Genomic DNA, 17,216 nt, shown 5'->3' with positions numbered 1-17,216 from the left:
GGCAAAGGCAGAAGGACTTCTGTGAATTCAAGGCCAGCCTGGTTTACAGAGTGAGGTTTCAGAAGAGGCAGGGCTACACTGAGAAATCCTGTCTTGACATCCACTACCCCCCAAAAAAGGTGGATACAAGACAATTAAGGTGGATGTAAGACAGTCACAAGTTCAAGGCCAGCCTGTGCTACAGGAGGCCTTGTTTTAAAAAAGCAAACCACCAGGTGTGGTGGTCACATGCCTTTAATGCCTTTAATCCCAGCACTCGAGAGGCAGAGGCAGGTGGAGTTCTGAGTTCCAGGCCAGCCTGGTCTACAGAGAAACCCTGTCTCGAACCCCCCCCCCCCCCAAAACCAACCAACCAACAAAAAATGAGAAAAGATTAAAAAGAAGGCAGAGACTGGGTCACAGTGTGGGATTGTATTAGGGACTTTAGGGACAGGGCTCAGTGTGGGAGGCCAGTGTGAATGGAGCAAAAAGGGACCTGAGCTATTGTTCCAGGAAGGGCACTACTCAGGAGAGGACACCGGGCCACTTGGTCTGAGAAGTCCATAGTGTCCCTTGGTAGCTGAAGGCAGGGTGTCACCATAACCATGGAGAGAGGATGGGGTGGGAACTTTAGAACTTCGGGGTTACTATCCCTGGTCCTGCAGCAACTGTCACTCCTATGTGTGGTAATGGGTTGTGTGTGACACAAGCTTACAGGGGCCAGGTAATGGTGGCACAAGCCTTTAATCCCAGCACTTGGGAGGCAGAAGCAGGTGGATCTGAGTTTGAGGACAGTCAGGACTATACAGAGAAACCCTGTCTCAAAAAAGCAAAAACAACAAAACAAGCTTACAGTAAGCTGGTGCCCTGTGGCAAGCTTGTCTCCATTCTGTGGAACGACACAGAGGGCAAAGAATAAAGAGGGATGGCCCCAAAGTGGCCACTTTGTAGGCAAGTCCATCCCTGCCTGCTTCCAGTAACACATGGCAGCCAACAACCCTTGTCCTTGTAGACACATTGCCCCATCTCCCTGTCTGTGGTTGTCCTCACAGCAGGCACCTGTCTGCCTCCCTGCTTTTTAATGGCATCAGGCAGTTGGGTGTCCAGGACTACCCTAGCAGCAGGTTCAGTAAAGCTCTGCAAAGACCCCATTTCCATGGGTGCTCCCATGAGCACCTGCCTTTTCTGAAGGATTTTTGAGACAGAGTCCCATGTAGCCTAGGCAGGCAGGCTTTGAACTTGTTATGTAGTCTTATTTTCTGGGAGTGTGTATGTCACTAAGTATGCTTAGCATGCAGGTAAACAGTAGAACATGGTGGGGCTTGCCTATGACCCCAGCCCTGGGGAGGCAGAGGCAGGAGGATCCTTGGAGCTCACCGGCCACTTAGCCAAATCTGTGAGTTTCAATTTCAGTTCAGTGGGAGATGGTCTCAAAAGAGCAAGGTGTGTGGCAACAGAGAGCAGCAGTGATGCTGACCTCTAGGCTCCACCCTGCGCATGCTTTCCCATCCACAGATAGAGGCTCTGCTGCAGAAAGAGAATTTATTTCCAGAATATTCTCACATAACAAAACCAACTATGGTGTGTGGTGCCCAGGGGTGGGCAGGGAAGAGCCGCAGGTGGCTGAAGGGTGTCACCTATGGCGGGCACTTGACTCCATCTCCATGACACGATGGGGTAGAGGGCAAGTGCCCCGACAGTTTGGCATGATACTGGCACACGGGCCTGTGGGGAGGCCTGGTGACTTGGCTGGTAACATCTGGTCACAAGGAAGAATATTGAGTCCAATGTCATCAGAGGTGCTGTGGACACTCCAAAACTCAGATTGGGTCTCCTGGCAAGGCCACAGCTATCCTGGGAAGGCAGAGGGTGTGGGGAGAAGTAAAGGTCTCTCTAAGGCACAGATCTATCCCGGCAGTCCTGTGGCTGTGGGTATGGCCTGCCAGGCAGCAGAGCCTGTTCCTCTCCCTCCAGTTGCCCACAGAGAGGAAGGGGGTCTCCCGGCAGCCAGAGCACCCTCAACCAAGTGGATCAGGGCCTGCGAGTGGGCAGAGGCCTATTCAGGATCCTGGGTGGTGGAACGGACAGCAGGTTGTCACTGTCACAAGGGATGGGACAAGGAAGTAGCAGGGTCCAGAGGAGCACGGGTACAGTGGATGGCAGAGCAGAGGATTCAGGCACAACCACCATGCTCCTGACTGTCCACTCACACCCATCTACACAAGCGCTTTGGCTTTATACATCTCAGCAACACAAAGGACAGGCGCTTGGAGGCTGAGGCCTCTCCTTGCACAGGCTGAGGGTTCCTACCCTCTTAACAGGTAGGAGCAGGGCAAACCCAGCCAGGCTCTGGTAGGATGACAGTGGACAATGGTTGTTGGGCAGTGCTTGCTGAGGGCTTGGGCAAGAGATGAACACAGGCCAAGGACCTCCTGGGATCCTTGAGAGATGCTCAGACCTCAGGACCGAGGGTAGTAACAGGAGACAGAGCCATGGTACTGGGGCCAGGCAGCCGCCTAAGGCCAGTGGCCTCCGCTGGATGAGTAGCTGGGGACAGTGGGGTACTCAGGCAGGCTGTTCCCAGAGAAACTGTTAAACTGGGCCTCCCTCGATGGTGGGTTCCTCCAGGTACCAGCGCTCCACTCTGTTTGTGCCTTCTGGAGGCTTCCACCAGCTCCACGGTAGATCCTGTGCACCTGGCAGGGGCAAGGATATAGAAGAGGAAGTCAGTGTACTGGCAGGGACAGGGACCCACGGTGAACTGAGTGACACTGCAGGGTAGTGCAGGACCTGGTGCACTATCTCCACACTGTCACCTGCCTCCACAGCCCACCCAATTCAACAAGCAGTCATGTGCCACCCCACTGTGCCATTTCATTATCACGCATTCATGCATGCACGTGTGTGCGTGTGACCTGTGACTGTATTTTTATGGCCCCCGGGGGAGACAGTAGTGGTGGTGCAGGGTAGGCAGGTGTGCTGAGACATAGTAGACCAGCAGTGTAAGGCAACTCTGGGGTAAACAGATGTTGTTTTTGTTTGTTTCTTTTTAAAAAAAGCTGGGGTGTGACAGTGGTGTCACACACCTTTAACCTTTTGCTCAGGAGGCAGGGGCAGGAGGATCTCTGAATTTGAGGCCAGCTTGGTCTACAGAGTGTTTCAGAACAGATAGGCCTACATAGCGAGACCCTGTCTCAGAATAAAATAAATGAAAACCCAGGCATGGTGGTGCACTTTGAATCCTCATGTGGGAGCCAGAGGCAGGTGGACCTTTGTGAGTTCAAGGTCAGCCAAGGCTAAACCATGAGGCTCGGGCTGGGATAGAGCTCACTGTGGAAAGCATGCGTCCTGGGTTCCATCCTCCCCCGGTGCCACACAAGCCAGGAGCAGTGACACAGCTGTCATCCTAGCACTCCGAGTCAGAGGTAGGAAAATCAGGAGTTCAAAGTCATCTTTTGCTACCCAGTGAGTTAGAGAACCGGCTGGGCTACATGAGACCTGCCTCCCAATTAAAAAAAAAAAAAAAAAAAAAAAAAAAAAAATCAAACAAAAACCTGCAGAGGCCCTGAAGCCAGACTGGCCCAGTTCACCTTCCCAGGCCTGCCTAGCCCACCATGGCCACATGCAGCCTCTCATCCACGTTTGGGGCCCATCCTCAAGAATTCTTCACAGTACCCTGTGTTCCTGGGCTAGCCTGGGATGTGGAGTGGCTCTGTGAAGGGGACCACCTGCCACCTCTAGCTTCAGAGGGCAGCTCTGGTACTTGGACAGTGTGATCTCCAGTGCCAGACAGGGTTGCTACTGTAAGGATGCCATGTGCCATCTTGGATTCCCTCTGTCAGCACTACAGGACCCTCAGGCTTTGCTCTAGGGCCTGGGCTGCTCACTCCTACACACACGGCAACCTCTCAAATGGATAAGTGCTCTGTGCTGGGCAGGGTGGCAGCCTGGAACATTCAAAAGGCCCTGGGCTCATCATGCCCATGAAACAAACAGTAAAAAAAAAAAAAAAAAAAAAGCTTTTAAAAAGGTTTTTCTTGGGGCTACAGAGATGGCTCAGTGGCTAAGAGCATTAACTGCTCTTCTAGAGGTCCTGAGTTCAATTCCCAGCAACCCTGGTGGTTCACAACCATCTGTAATTTGATGCCTTTCTGGTGTGTCTGAAGACATGTGTGTGTGTGTGTGTGTGTGTGTGTGTATTATAAATCTTTTACAAAAGGGGCGGGGGAGCTGGAAAGATGGCTCAGCAGTTAAGAACACTGACTGCTGTTCCAAAGGTCCTGAGTTCAAATCCCAGCAACCACATGGTGACTAATGAGATCTGACGCCCTCTTCAGCTACAATGTATAATAATAAATAAAATGTATAATAAATCAACAACAAAAAAAAGAAAGGTTTATCTCATTCCTTTCAGGCATCTCTGCCAGCTCCACAGCTGTCTATGGCAGACTTGTGCTGTCTCTGGAGGCACGTGTCCAGGGAGGGTTCCTGCAGGTCACTGTGATGTCTGGTGAACCTGGCTGGCCTGGTGGGGCTTCTGCCCTCTCCACAGGGAAGGCTCCTGTGCCTAAACTGTTGGTACCAGGACACTCTTGCCCTCCCCTGGGATCTGAGGTGTGGACACCTAAGAAGAGGGCCATGTGTCCCCCACAAACCCTGTGAATTCCCAGGAAACAAGACTCCCCATCACAGCCTGCAGCTGAAAACATGGGGTATTCTTTGTGGCTGGTGGAAGTTTTAGGATGGAGACAGAGACCAGAGGACTCACCTTCACGATAGTGACAGCCATCACAAGGGCGGACAAGGAAAACAGGATGGCTGGGACCAGCATAACCACAGCAGCCCCAACACTGATCCCAAAGAAGCCAACAGCTGCCAGCCAACCACTGCAGAGGGGGAGAGGGGATAGAGAGTGAGCAGGGCTCAGCACACTGAGAAGGGCCTGCTGTCTTCTACCATATACAAAGAGCTCTAACATCAACAAGGAATCAGTAAATAATGCCTATTCTCCTTCATATGTACAGAGCTCCAACAGAGGGGAAAAAATACCTTTGAAGGAGCCAGGCTCTGTTAAGGACCAGAAAGTGACTGACAAACCCAAAATGGTGGTTACACACAATGTAACCATTTGGCAGGTTTCAGTTCCTGGAACACTCTGTGAACAGGAACCAACATTATGTCAAGGCCTCCATGCCTCCAGCAGATGAGTATGGCGTCTTTCATTCTCCACAGGTTTCTTTTGTTGTTGTTGTTGTTTTTGTTTTTTCGAGACAGGGTTTCTTTGTAGCCCTGGCTGTCCTGGAACTCACTTTGTAGACCAGGTGCCTCGAACTCAGAAATCCACTACTTCTGCATCTCAAGTACTGGGATTAAAAGCATGCGCCACCACTGCCCGGCTATTCTCCACAGATTTTAAGTAAACTAAAACTCAAGAGATTAAATGGGTGGGGCGTGGTGGAACATGCCTGTCGTCCAAGCCCCCAGGTTGACCCCAGAGGATCAGGAAGGAGTTCAAGGTCATCCTTGTGTGTGTATACATTTTGAAGCTAGCCTAGGCTATGTGAAGCCCTGTCTCAAACATTTAACAAAACACACCTGTGACTTTTTTCCTCTTGTCTTTTTGGGACAGCGTTTCTCTGTGTAGCCCTGGCTATCCTGGAACTCACTCTGTAGACCAGGCTGGCCCACCTGGTCTCGAGTGCCAGGGTTAAAGGAGTGCACCACTCCATTTCTGGCTCATTTCTGGCTCATTTGTTTGGTTTGGGCTCCTGCACGAGGGCTGGGATTGCAGACTAGAGGATGTTTTCCTAGGCTTCTTCCCAGTACCAGGCGTGTGCCTGCCTGTGTCTGTGTGAGAAGCTGGGGTCTCTTGCTGTTGTTTAGGGCCTCACTCACATTAGGCAAGCCTTCTGTCTGCTGAACTCACTCCTTATGTAGACTAGGCTAATCTTAAAAGTCACAAAAATCCACCTGCCTTTGCCTTCCTGAGTCCTAGAATTAAAGGCATGTGCTCAGTCATGGGCACATAGATTGGTGAATGGTTGGTTATTCGTATTGGCACATGTGGAAACCCCAGTGTCTTGATGCCCACCATCCACTGGCTTGGGGGGATGGGGGGTCAGGAGCAGCATGTACAGACAGATAGCTAGGAAAAATGTCCAGCTAAAGGCCAGGGCTGCTGGGCGGCCACAGGAGGTAGCTAGGCAGGGCTCCACCCTCAGTATCCCCTTGGATCCATACTAAGACTGCCACCTGCCTATCTAAGTCAGGCACTGGTGGCATGGCCATGTGATGGGGTGGGTGACAGCCTGTTCAATGGTTACAGACTCCAGCTTCCAGGGATAGGGTGGGAGAGCATGGTTCATGAGAAAGGTAAGGAGCTGACAGGCAAGGACACCTGGGGACCTTATCTGGAAACAGAAGAAATGAACACCCAGATACAATTGCACATGCCTTCATCCCAGCACTCAGGAGCTAGGCAGGCAAACCTCTGTAAGTTCCAGGCCAGCCAAGGCTACATAATGAGACCCTCAAAAAAAAGAGGAGGGGATCTAGACAAGCCTGGGAGCAGCTGGGCAGTACCCCCTGCTGGTAGCCTATGGCACAAGCTTTTCTCTTTGCACACTCTCCTAACATCTGTCTGGAAGGCAGCCTCCACGGGCATACCCTGGACCCTTGCTGGCAGAGACTCTTACACACAGGCATACAGGAGACACACATCTTTCTGTTTTCTGCTTACCACGCGCCCCAGCCCGAGAAGCCAATGGCCTGAATGACGGTCAGCACAAACTGGGCTCCAAAGATGAAGAAGAATGCCATGAAGTTAAAGGAGCTGTCGGCTCTGCAAGTGACAAAAAATGCAGGGGTCACCCATACTCCCAGGAGGGAGGACTGAGTGTCAAGGTTCCCTTGTCCCTGATGGACTGAAGTGACTAAGGCTTTCCTCCAAGCACTCAGCCTGGGACAGCCTCAGGGGACACCACAGGCAGAACTGGAGCCCCAGTATCATGGAGAGTGGAAAAAATGCCTTGTCACCGTGAGGGTGAAGGGCCATCGGCAGGCTGCTCCTGCTTGGAAGGAAGGGGGCTTCTGGGAGTGGAAGGTGGGTCTTGCTCTGGGGCTCTCTTGCTCCTGCCATGACTTGGCTGAGCAGATATCTGTTTCTCTGAGGAGCCCTCCGGGCATTCCCCACTCTCAGTCTGTACCTCAGGTGCCACCTATGAGCAAACAACACTCGGAGAGCCAGCTTGCGGGCATCTGCCCATGGACAGATGGTGGACACAGCAGGGTCCATCTACAGGCTAGAGTACTATGAGGACCCAGACAGGTGCAAGGTTCTGGTACGCGCCACAGTCGAGGGACCTTGTACTCAAAGAAACAAACACAAAAGGCTACCAAGTATGTGCCTTCATACTAAGTGTCCAGAACAGGCCAATCCAGAGATAGGAAGCGGATCTGTGGAGGCTGGCTTCCTTTGGGGTGATAGAATCTTCTAGAAGCAAACACTGAAGCTAACCCACTGCACTTTAACACTGAGGTACTCTGTAGTCAGGAAACCACAAGGCTCACTGAAGCCATTTGGAAAACTTAAAATAGGGTAGAGGTGCTGCTGCCAGGCCTAGTGGCCTGACTTTGACCCCCACAACTTACCTGGTAGAGAAAGAACTAACCTGTGACTGCTACAGCTGTGTCATGGCACACACACACTCATGTCTCCGAGTGGAGGCCTACAATGCAGAGGCTGCAGCAGGAAGGGAACTGTGACCATACCTTCCTGCAGGGACACTCCACAGCACCAAGGGAGGGCACAGGGACACATGGCTCACAAGCTGCTTGCCTAGTATCTTACACCCTGGGCTCCATCCCAGCAACCCCAAGACAGCAGTTAGCTGCAGCCTATGGTCATCGATTGCTGACCATGACATAAATGGCCACCCACACTGAATAAGTGGAGGACAACTATTGGTAATGTGGCCGAAACCTATCCTGGATACAATTCTAAGCATGTTCACCCCATGGAGTGGGTCTAAGATTCTGTGGCCTGAGGGCCCCTAGACTAGGCTTACCGGAAGGCCTTGTACGCAGGCCGGAACCAGCACACATAACTGCAGGGAGTGAAGATAACCAGCCAGAGCAAGGCCAGGCCAAAATTGGCACCAGCTCCGCCCGCAATCCACCAGGCCAGGCAGGCCACCAGGTTCACACCCAGAGTGGCACAGTAAACTGGAAGAGGGACATAGATGGGAGAGTAGGAGGTAAGTCACCAGGGACTTCGGATAGGGCCCAGGTACCCACCCTACCAGCACATTAAGAATGAGCCTTGCACATCCCCTGGACCAAATTGCTCCTGTGCTCAGTGGGGACACTGCACTCTCTGAGTTGGGCCCGCCCACCCGGAGAGGCTCACACATCCACAGCCGGTAGATCCTCTTCACCAGCACCTGGTGCTCCACGGGGATCTCATCAGAGAAGTCCTGGTAGAAGCAGGGCTTCAGTGGCAGGAAGCGAGGCAGTGGGGGGAAGTTGTTCTCCTTTCCTGCAGGAAGGAGACCCTCAGGTAGCCTGCTACAGCCAGAAGCCTGCCTGAGCACCCTCCCTGTACTTCAGGCTATAGAGCACACAGCCCTGCAGGATTGGCCATGTCCTCTCTGGGCTGTAGCCAGAGTCACACACCAGCATTGCATATGTTTTGGGGAGTAAAGGGAAGGAAGTCACAGTCAGTATAAAGGCCCAGGGTCGGCACCCAGTGTCCAGTTGTCGGGCTAGCAAGGTAACCAGAAGAGAGAGGTAGCTAGAGGCCTCTCCACAGCCCCTAGGGGAGCGGTCAAGAGTCCTCTCAGCTGTCTAGCCCCACCCCTCCCTCATCTGCAAGCTGGATGATGGTTCTTCGGTGGCCTGTCTGTGCCTCACTGTGGTTGGTACCCAAGGTGGTACAAGGCAGAAGCCAGTGAGGCCTGGTCAGCTCTGCAACCAGCTCAGGAGTCTCACTGGGAGTGGGGAACACTACCTGGGGAACAGGTCAACTCACCTGCCATTTCTGTATCAGCTGACCTGGCACCCAGGCAGAAGGGGCCACCTGAAAGAAGACCAGTGTTAGGACTTTGGTAGCCACCGGGACCAGGAAGACCCTAACCCAGGCCACTGCTGCAGGCTCTGCTGCACAGGCCAGTCAGGTTGGCTGCTGGCTCAGTGGGTGTTGGGCCAGCCACATGTCACTTCTCAGAGCATCCCTGGAAGGGGATGGGACAAGCTACCAGCCGATTCCACCCAGAGCCTTGGAGCCAAGATGTCCTGGTCTCAGTGGCCCCACAGATGGCTCTGAGCGCCTGCTGACACATCCCTCATACACCCATCCTATCAAATCACCCAGAATAGAGCTCCCTGCCATGTGACAGGCACCTGGTCACACAAGCTTGGGCATGGAACTCATCCGTGGGCTCTCATTAGGAGCTTAGGTAGGCCCAAGGGCACCTAGCAGCTACTTTTCACAGTAGCTCAGCTCCCAGGTGCCACCTTCAAGACATGGCCAGATGTGGCCCCATGGGGTTTCAGATGAGAATGTGGCTGGGACACCCTGGTATCCAAGTTCAGGCCCTGCTCAACCAGGTGTCACTGGCACCATATCCCAGTCTCAGGTTCGGCTGCTCACAGGCCTACATCAAAGCCTCTTCCTGCCTCACCCTGCCTCCTGGTCACTGGAGGTGGCCTCAAAAGCATATCTTCCAGGAAGGGTCCCGGATTCCCTTAGAGGAGGAAGGATGGAAGTACTCTGGAGATGGAGACAGAACTCAAGCCCTGCCTCTGCTCTAGGCAGGGCCACACTTCTTGGTTCACCCAGCCTGGACCTTGCCTTTCCTGTAGGTGGCCAGAAGGTGCAGTTAACCCTGTCACCACTCCTACCAAGCAACTAGCATATGCTGGATGCTCCAGCATCCTAAGGACAAGCACCCCACTACCCTTAGACTGACTCTTCTGGAGCTCCCACCTCCCATCCTCCATCACAGAGGTACACAGGAAGGGCATGAACAGCCAGCAGGTATCCAGACACCCATGAATCCAGGAATTCTGGGACAGGCAAGGGTGCCTGCTGGGTTGTTTCTGCCCCTAGAAGCACGCAGAGCCCGCTGCACTCAGCAAGGCTGCCCATTCCCCTTGACAAGCCACAGCCTGAGGCAGATGTCGAGCCCAGCCTGGCACCTGAGTGCAAACGGCAACTTGGTTTGAGGTGTTTTATTTTCACACTCGATGGCTGTACCCTGCCCGAGCCTGGAGGACCCGGGGACTGTAAGACAGCCACTGGGCTTGTAAGCAGAGCTGAGCCCCACTGTCATCGCAGCCAGCAGAGAAGCTGCAGTCCGGAAACTGAGAGGCTCACAGTCTGGCACAGGTGGTCAGTATCCTCAGACACAGAGGGTGAGGCCCCCAGGCCATGGAGCTGCAGGGGACGCGGGCTGGCCAGGAGCAGAGAATGGTCTAGAAGCAGGTCACCAGAACTATGGGTCAGGGTCCAGCTGGCGGCACTGGTCCTCGAGAATGCCGCGGAACACCTGGAAGCGGTGGTTGAGGTCTGCCCGAGCATGGACACGGAAGCGTGTGCCCAAGGCACCATCAGGGGAGGGCGCCCCATAGAAGACTCGCTGGATGCGGGCATGGACTAGGGCCATAGCGCACATGACACAGGGCTCTCGGGTGACGTACAGGTCATAGCCAGTGCACACATAGGGCAGGCTGTCATCATCCAGCTTGCGCACGCTACCGGCTCGGGTGCCTTGAGTGGCAGTGGCCTGTGTAAAGGAGCAAGCCGGGTGGCGTCTGAGGTCACAGGAACCGCGGCCCTGCCCCTGGGCCACCAGGTCGATGCACACCATGACAGCATGCAGCAGGGGGCTGGCTACGCTGCTGCAGTCATGGCCTGTGGCCAACACGCGGTCCGAGGCTGGGTCCACCACGACGGCGCCCACTGCCCGCAGCCCCTGCGCTGCTGCCCTCTGGGCCGCACATACCGCCCGTTCCATGTGGGTTTGCATGGCGGCTCGCGCCTGCGCGGAGAAGAGTTGCCCGGCCAGCGCGCTGGTCACCTGCTTGTCTTCATGGAAGGATGTAGGCCAGTGGGCCCGTGCCTCCTCAAACTGGCTTCTGGTGAGGGGCGGCCGGGCAGGCACAGGCACCAGGAAAGGTGTGCCCAGGCCGCGTGGGTCCACGGCCGGCCTGGGGAGGAGCTCCGCCAGCGAGCGCGGGCCCGCGAAGGGCCCTGCCAGGCACAGCAGCAGATCCGATGACTGCGCACCGCCTGCACTGCGGCTGGGGCGCACCCGCTTGAGGTGGGGCTGGGCAGGAAGTGGATAGACAGCGGACACCTCCCGGAGGAGGCGGGACGTCTGGCGCTTGTCCAGGACAGGTGCAGCATAGGCCAGTACCAGCTCCACGGCCCCCGACTGCTGCTCCGACAGGACAGGGAGGGCTTGCCATTGCGCCGGCTCTTGCTCCTCACTTTCAGCCTTCACAGGCCCAGGTTGCTCTGCAAAGCCTGAGGTGGGCTCCATCCTCAACGGGGCTCGACTGTGGGAGACAGAGATGGAACTGGAGCATCATCCGTCAGCTTCAGTGGGGCGGGGGTCTGTCCTGGGATGCGGTGGGTCCCGCCAGGCCCAGGAATGAGGAGTCCAGAGCGCCAGGTAGAGTTGGCTTATTCCCCGGCCGCATAAGGAATAATCGTGCCGGGCTCTTCAGGGCTCTGACGAGGCCACGTGGTCCCAACAGACGCCGTGTTGAGGACAGTGTGGAGACAGGTATTCATTACTATCAAATCCAAAACCCACCCCATCAGCATGCACAAAGCCCTGGCTTCCAGACCCTGCCCAGTAAGCCAGGCCTGGTAGCACCCTGTCATCCCAGGAGATGTAGGGGCCAGAGGATCTGGAGCACATGGGGATTCTGAAGCGAGCCCTTTGAAGGGCTACATAAAACCTTGTCAAAAAACCAAAAAACAAAAAACACCCCAAAACCAAAAAAACAACAACAAAACCAAAACAAACAAAAATCCAGAACAGCTGCTGACATGCTTTGGTGGCTTCAAGACCTCAGGCCTATAGTGAGAAGGAGGTGAGTTCTGCCTGCTGTGTGGGGAGTGGACCTGTCTAGTGCAGCCCATGAGAGAACAGCCTTATGGGCCCTTGAGTAGGTGAGACCTGCAGAGGATGTGGCCATAGCACATGCAGATCCTGGCTCTGGCCCGGGGGCTGGTGGGCATTAGCATTCCAAACTGCTAAATGTCCCATTTTCTACACAGTGAATATATATATGGGAGAATGGGGTTCAGGACCACCCCCAAAAAGCATACAGTTAGACTGACAGTGTCCCTGGCCCCAGGTGGCTTCTATGGGACATGACCATGGTGATCTACCTGATAGCACACACCTGTCAGAACCTGGGGCAGAAGCAGGAAGGTGGCTGTAAGATGGAGGCCAGCCAGTTAGAGCTACAGAGCAAGACCCCATCTTAACCCTCTGTATCCCCAGAAATAGGTGGTGGCAGGCGTCTGATGCATCCTAGAAGAATGCAGACCCTGCCAAGAAAGGCAGGCACGTGCCCATGACTTAATTCCAGTGTGCTTAGTCAACCCCCTTCCTGCTTCAGTGGGCTAGCCTGGGAACCTGGCTATCCACTGCACCTGAGCTTTCAGTCAATGCTCATGGCCTGCTGTGCAAGCACCCGGATAAAGCTTGAGCTGACAGCTGCTGCCGCCACCACCACCACCACCACCACCACCACCACCACGCTGTTCCGCACAGGAGAAAAGCCAGGCTCCCCAGGCACCCAGCGGAGGCAAAGTTGTGGGAGCAGAGTCTCTTGGGCCTCAGAGGCTTCTCCTTGCTCAGTCAGAGCTAGACAGGGCAGGATGGCAGATCTGAGGAGGAAGGCAGCACCACCTGCCATCCGGTTCCTGCTCCCGAACCCACTCGCCATCCTTAATCCTCAGGTCATCGGCTTGGCTGACAGCCAGCTCTTTCCCACCCCTTGCCCTGACCACTAACCATAACCTACTGGCAACTAGGGTCAAGCAGTCCTGGGAGCAGCGCCTAGAATCCCCCAGGAGGGGATGGGGGGTAGCTCAATGGTGGGAATCTGCCCACCCTGCCCAAACCCTGAGGTAAATACAGAGCACCAAACAAACGAGAAGGAAATAGGGGAGAAAAGAAAAAAGTGCCCACGAGGCGACCCGCAGGGCTGTCTGACCACCATCATACCCATATCCTGCCACCCCCACCAATGTCTACCTGGCCACAGGAACAACCTATGCGATGGACTCAGGTACATCTGTTGGCTTTCAGGGCTCACCCAGCTGCCCAGGTCAACACTGGTCTCTATGGGCTAACTAGAGAGTCACGGGTGCCACTAGGAGCCCTGAGACTAGGAAGGGAGGACAGCACCAAGGGTGTCTGAGGTCCCAGTGTCACCATGGCTGCCCCTGCACAGGCCCCATGGCAGGCAGAGCCCATGAGGGGCGTGGTGACATCTGGCTTCCCAGAGGCATACACCACGCCTACAACGCACAACGCCTGCCTGGGCCACAAAGCACCACTGTCTCCAAGGCAGAAGACACAGCCTTGTTTGTCCCCTCAAGACTACAACAAGGGACAGAGAAAGATGGATGCCTTGGGGACAGACGCCAGCCTGGGCTTATGGGCCTCTGGGGAGGAGTTTAATAGCTATAGGATGGTAGCCAATGCTTGGCCAAAGGGGGCCTTCATGGTCATTGCAATAGAGGCCTGTTATGCATGCTTATTTTCCCGTTTTTGTTTTGAGACCAAGTCTCCCTATTTAACCCAGGCTGGCCTAGAGCTCATCGTGTCTAACAAGCCAGCTTCCTCCTCTGGTCACCACCTCACTCCTGTTGGGACTGAAGTGGACACCAGCATCAATAGCTCCCTTGTTTTAGGTGACAGGTGCCCACTGTACACCAGCATGGGAACAGGTTTGAAAGGGGCTCCTTGTACTACAGACAAGGACCTGTGGTCCACCAGACACTCCCCACCTCTGAGGAACCACACGCCCTCTTCATTCAACAACTGCAGGCAAACAATGGGCATTGGGTCCAGGGTCTAGGGTCCAAAAGAATGGGACCGTGGCTGGACAGGCTATAAGGGACAGGAAACATCAGGTCTGGAAGCTCAGGCCTGAAATACCAGGCACTCAATAAGCCACTAGATGGGAGTTCGGGGCCAGCTTCAGCGGTACAGGAAACCTTCCAAAATAAAAAAATGAAGTGGGCTCGGGGCAGAGCTCAGCAGTGCAGAGCCTACCTATGTCCACCAGTGAGGGGCTGAAGCTTAGGTTAGGGCCCCTTGTGAGGGGATGGGGTGTGGCGCAGGGGTAGAGTCCCTGCCTGGAATAATCCATTGAGGGGCTGGGTACAAAGATTAGCGAAAGCTGGAATCCACTTCTAAAGGGAGGGGAAGAGTAGTCCAGTGCTGGTCTAATATAACCAAAGTCCAGGACTCGATCCCTGGTACCACCAAGATACCCCAAGAAACCCCATAGGGTACAAGAGCTTAAAGGGAAACTGCACACCTGCTGTAAGGATGGTGAATAGATAACCCTGAGGCAGGGGACTGTGATGACCCGGAACATACAACCGGAAGCAGCTGGAAATCACGGGGTTTCCGGAATCAGAAGCAGGGAACACGCGTGCGCCGCAAACCAACGGCATAGGGCGCGGTGGGCGAAAAGCCCTGTGCACACGCGTACTAGCGTTGACTGCTCGCGCACGCGCACTCCTACCGCCTCTCAGGACCCGCAAAACCCTCTCAGGCTACGCGGTCTGCCCCGATAAGGCCTTCTTTCCCTGTCCACCGCCCTTGCCTTGTCGCCATCCCTGGTGCCCCATGGCGGATCCGGAACGGCGAAAGCCGAACCCCTACGGCGGCTGCTCACCTGAGGGACACCCAAGCGAACGCCACGCTTATCCAAGTCCTAGCAACCGGGCCGCCACGCCTGCTACCGCGGGGCACGACGGGAGCGTAGTTCCATGGGCGGGGCCTGCGCGATGCGACTACATTTCCCCTAAGGCCGTGCGCGTGGCTGCTTCACAAGGCCTTGCTGAGTCTAGGAGGTTTTCTTATGTGTGCTGCAGCTAGTAGAATACTGTGGCTTGAGATCCTGGGATAGCACTGAACTCGGCCCCTTTGTGACACTTTGAGACATCAGCAGAGAGAAGACTTGAGGCAGAAGGAGACTCTATGGCCATTAGTCACTCAAAGAGCATCTGCCATCATACTTCTGTAAAGTCCCATGTTGCTGGTGAACAATCACTTCTACTGCTTGGAAAGTGACTGTAGTCTGAGGTTTTAGGTCCACTCAGGCCCTTATTTTCCTCATCTGTACAATGGGTGAAACAGATATGAGAACTTCTGAATAAGTCTGGGGCTGGGGTGGTTCATGGAGTGTTTGCCTAGCACCCAGGCGAACCTGGATTCCATCCATAGCATTCCTGATGGCACAAGCTGGTCATGCCAACACTCTAGGGGTGGATACAAGAGATCAAAAGTTCAAGGTGGTTGGGGCAAGGGCCTTTAACCCCAGCACTTGGGAGGCAGAGGCAGGCAAATCTCTGGGAGTTCCAGGACAGATCCTGTCTTTAAAAAACAAAAACAAAAGATGAAAGAAAATAAATGAACAAGTAATAGAGGCAGGAGAGATGACCTAACATTAATACTTTTTAGTTAATTATTGTTTTAGATAAAGAGTTTCACAGTGTAGCTTTATCTGCCTAACATGTTATTCCCAGGCCAGAGTCCCTGAGTCTCGCCCAGGGCCCTTCTTCCTCTATGGCTTAGGACATAACCAGCAGATTGCCTGGCTGAGCCCTAACCAGCCTGGAAGGTAGAAAGTGGCACCAGAGAGCCTGGGGTTGGCTCCAGGATCAGCCTGTTTGCAATCTTCTAGGCCTGTCTGCCAAACACAATCTTTCTGGAATAAGGAATGTCTTGTGACCAGCTTATCAGAGCACAGTAGGTCCCATGAGATTGGTCTATGGCTGCTTGCAAGACAGATAAGTGGATGTGACTAGCATTACAAAGCTAGAACCCAAGCTGGGTGGTAGTGGCCCATGCCTTTAATCCCAGCACTTGGGAAGCAGAGGCAGGCAGACTTCTGAGTTTCTACAGCGTGAGTTCCAGGACATCCAGGGCTATACAGAGAAACCCTGTCTCGAAAAACAAACAAAGAAACAAACAAACAAAACGAAGCTAGAACCCTTAGGTACAGTGTCTGGCTTCTAGGAAGCCATGTGAACCAAGGGTCTTGGGAAGAAAACCAAGTTTTGGGTCATCACACCAAAACAGGGCCACCAGGAAACCCATGTTGTTTCTTTAATATTTTTTGACTAAGCCCAGGTCCTTAGAAATGCTATGCCAGGAGCTGTAGAGATGGCTCTGTGGCTGAGAGCACTGGCTGATCTTCCAGAGGATGAAGGTTCAGATCCTAGCACCCACATGGTGGCTCACAGCCATCCCTAACTCCAATTCCAGGAAGTCTGATGCCTTTTCAAAACATCAATGCTCATAAATTTTTTTTAAAAAAAGTTATCTTTAAAAGATGTTATACAGGGGGCTGGTGAGATGGTTCAGTGGGTAAGAGCACCGACTGCTCCTCCAAAGATCCTGAGTTCAAATCCCAGCAACCACATGGTGGCTCATAACCATCTGTAATGAAATCTGATACTCTCTTCAGTATTGGTATGCCTTGCCATCCCATCTATTGAGCAGACTGTAGGCTGTGCTGTAGGTTCCAGGTCCTGAATTGTCACCTTTGAGTCTCTTCTGCTGCTGTAAGTAGTCCCTCACCCATGCTCTCATAAGTAACCCCAATAAAACTAATAGTTCACCAAGTTAGACTTTGGTAGTGTCCTTGGTTTGGGCTGTGACTGTTCCTGTTTGAAGTGAACAGATAATTGTTCACTTATCTTGAGGAAGAGTGTCTCATTCTATCCTCCCAGTGGATTCTAGGCAGGAGGTCTACCTCTGAGCCACATCTCAACGCCAATTTGTCCTTTTAACTTTTATTTATTATTATTTTTTTAATTTACCAGGCAGTGGTGGTACTCACCTTTAATCCCTGCACTCAGGAGGCAGAGGCAGGAGGGTCTCTGTGAGTTGTAACTCATAGCCAGGACTACATAGAGAAACCCTGTCTCAAAAAATTGGGAGGCCGGGCGTGGTGGCACACACCTTTAATCC

At 53.8% G+C, this 17,216-nt stretch overlaps 2 protein-coding genes across 4 annotated transcripts; both read right to left on the bottom strand.

The window, feature by feature from the left end:
* Positions 1 to 1,507: 1,507 nt before the first annotated feature.
* Scamp4 (secretory carrier membrane protein 4) lies at positions 1,508 to 14,987 on the bottom strand. Of its 2 annotated transcripts, none has more exons than XM_021174877.3 (7): positions 14,914 to 14,987; positions 9,008 to 9,055; positions 8,387 to 8,515; positions 8,046 to 8,202; positions 6,719 to 6,820; positions 4,748 to 4,865; positions 1,508 to 2,675 (listed from the first exon to the last, which is right to left on the bottom strand). In XM_021174877.3, the coding sequence occupies exons 2-7, from the start codon at positions 9,012 to 9,014 to the stop codon at positions 2,496 to 2,498; spliced, it is 693 nt and encodes a 230-aa protein (XP_021030536.1). In that variant the 5' UTR covers positions 9,015 to 9,055; positions 14,914 to 14,987; the 3' UTR covers positions 1,508 to 2,495. The 2 variants fall into 2 exon arrangements, with proteins under 2 accessions (XP_021030536.1, XP_021030535.1); XM_021174876.3 differs by lacking the exon at positions 14,914 to 14,987 and adding an exon at positions 14,551 to 14,854.
* Adat3 (adenosine deaminase tRNA specific 3) lies at positions 9,065 to 14,970 on the bottom strand. 2 transcript variants are annotated; one of them, XM_085843015.1, is made up of 2 exons: positions 14,551 to 14,675; positions 9,065 to 11,713 (listed from the first exon to the last, which is right to left on the bottom strand). In XM_085843015.1, the coding sequence occupies exon 2, from the start codon at positions 11,520 to 11,522 to the stop codon at positions 10,473 to 10,475; it is 1,050 nt and encodes a 349-aa protein (XP_085699141.1). In that variant the 5' UTR covers positions 11,523 to 11,713; positions 14,551 to 14,675; the 3' UTR covers positions 9,065 to 10,472. The 2 variants fall into 2 exon arrangements, with proteins under 2 accessions (XP_085699141.1, XP_085699142.1); XM_085843016.1 differs by lacking the exon at positions 14,551 to 14,675 and adding an exon at positions 14,914 to 14,970 and having other exon boundaries at positions 9,099 to 11,538.
* Positions 14,988 to 17,216: the final 2,229 nt, after the last annotated feature.

The sequence above is a fragment of the Mus caroli genome, unplaced genomic scaffold (assembly GCF_978045245.1).
Source record: "Mus caroli unplaced genomic scaffold, Mus_caroli_1 scaffold_9, whole genome shotgun sequence".
Classification (NCBI taxonomy): Eukaryota; Metazoa; Chordata; class Mammalia; order Rodentia; family Muridae; genus Mus; species Mus caroli.
The sequence above is the reverse complement of the archived record's forward strand: the minus strand, read 5'-3'. Positions and strand labels throughout refer to the sequence as shown.

Coding starts and splice junctions, on each gene's coding strand:
- Adat3 (XM_085843016.1), bottom strand. CDS start 11,522: ATGGAGCCCACCTCAGGCTTTGCAGAGCAACCTGGGCCTGTGAAGGCT.
- Scamp4 (XM_021174876.3), bottom strand. CDS start 14,689: ATGCCGTTGGTTTGCGGCGCACGCGTGTTCCCTGCTTCTGATTCCGGA. Junction 8,516..9,007: donor AGCTGATACAGAAATGGCAG/GTGAGTTGACCT, acceptor TCCTTCCTGCAG/GAAAGGAGAACAACTTCCCC. Junction 2,676..4,747: donor TGGCTGTCACTATCGTGAAG/GTGAGTCCTCTG, acceptor TGCCCCTGCCAG/GTGCACAGGATCTACCGTGG.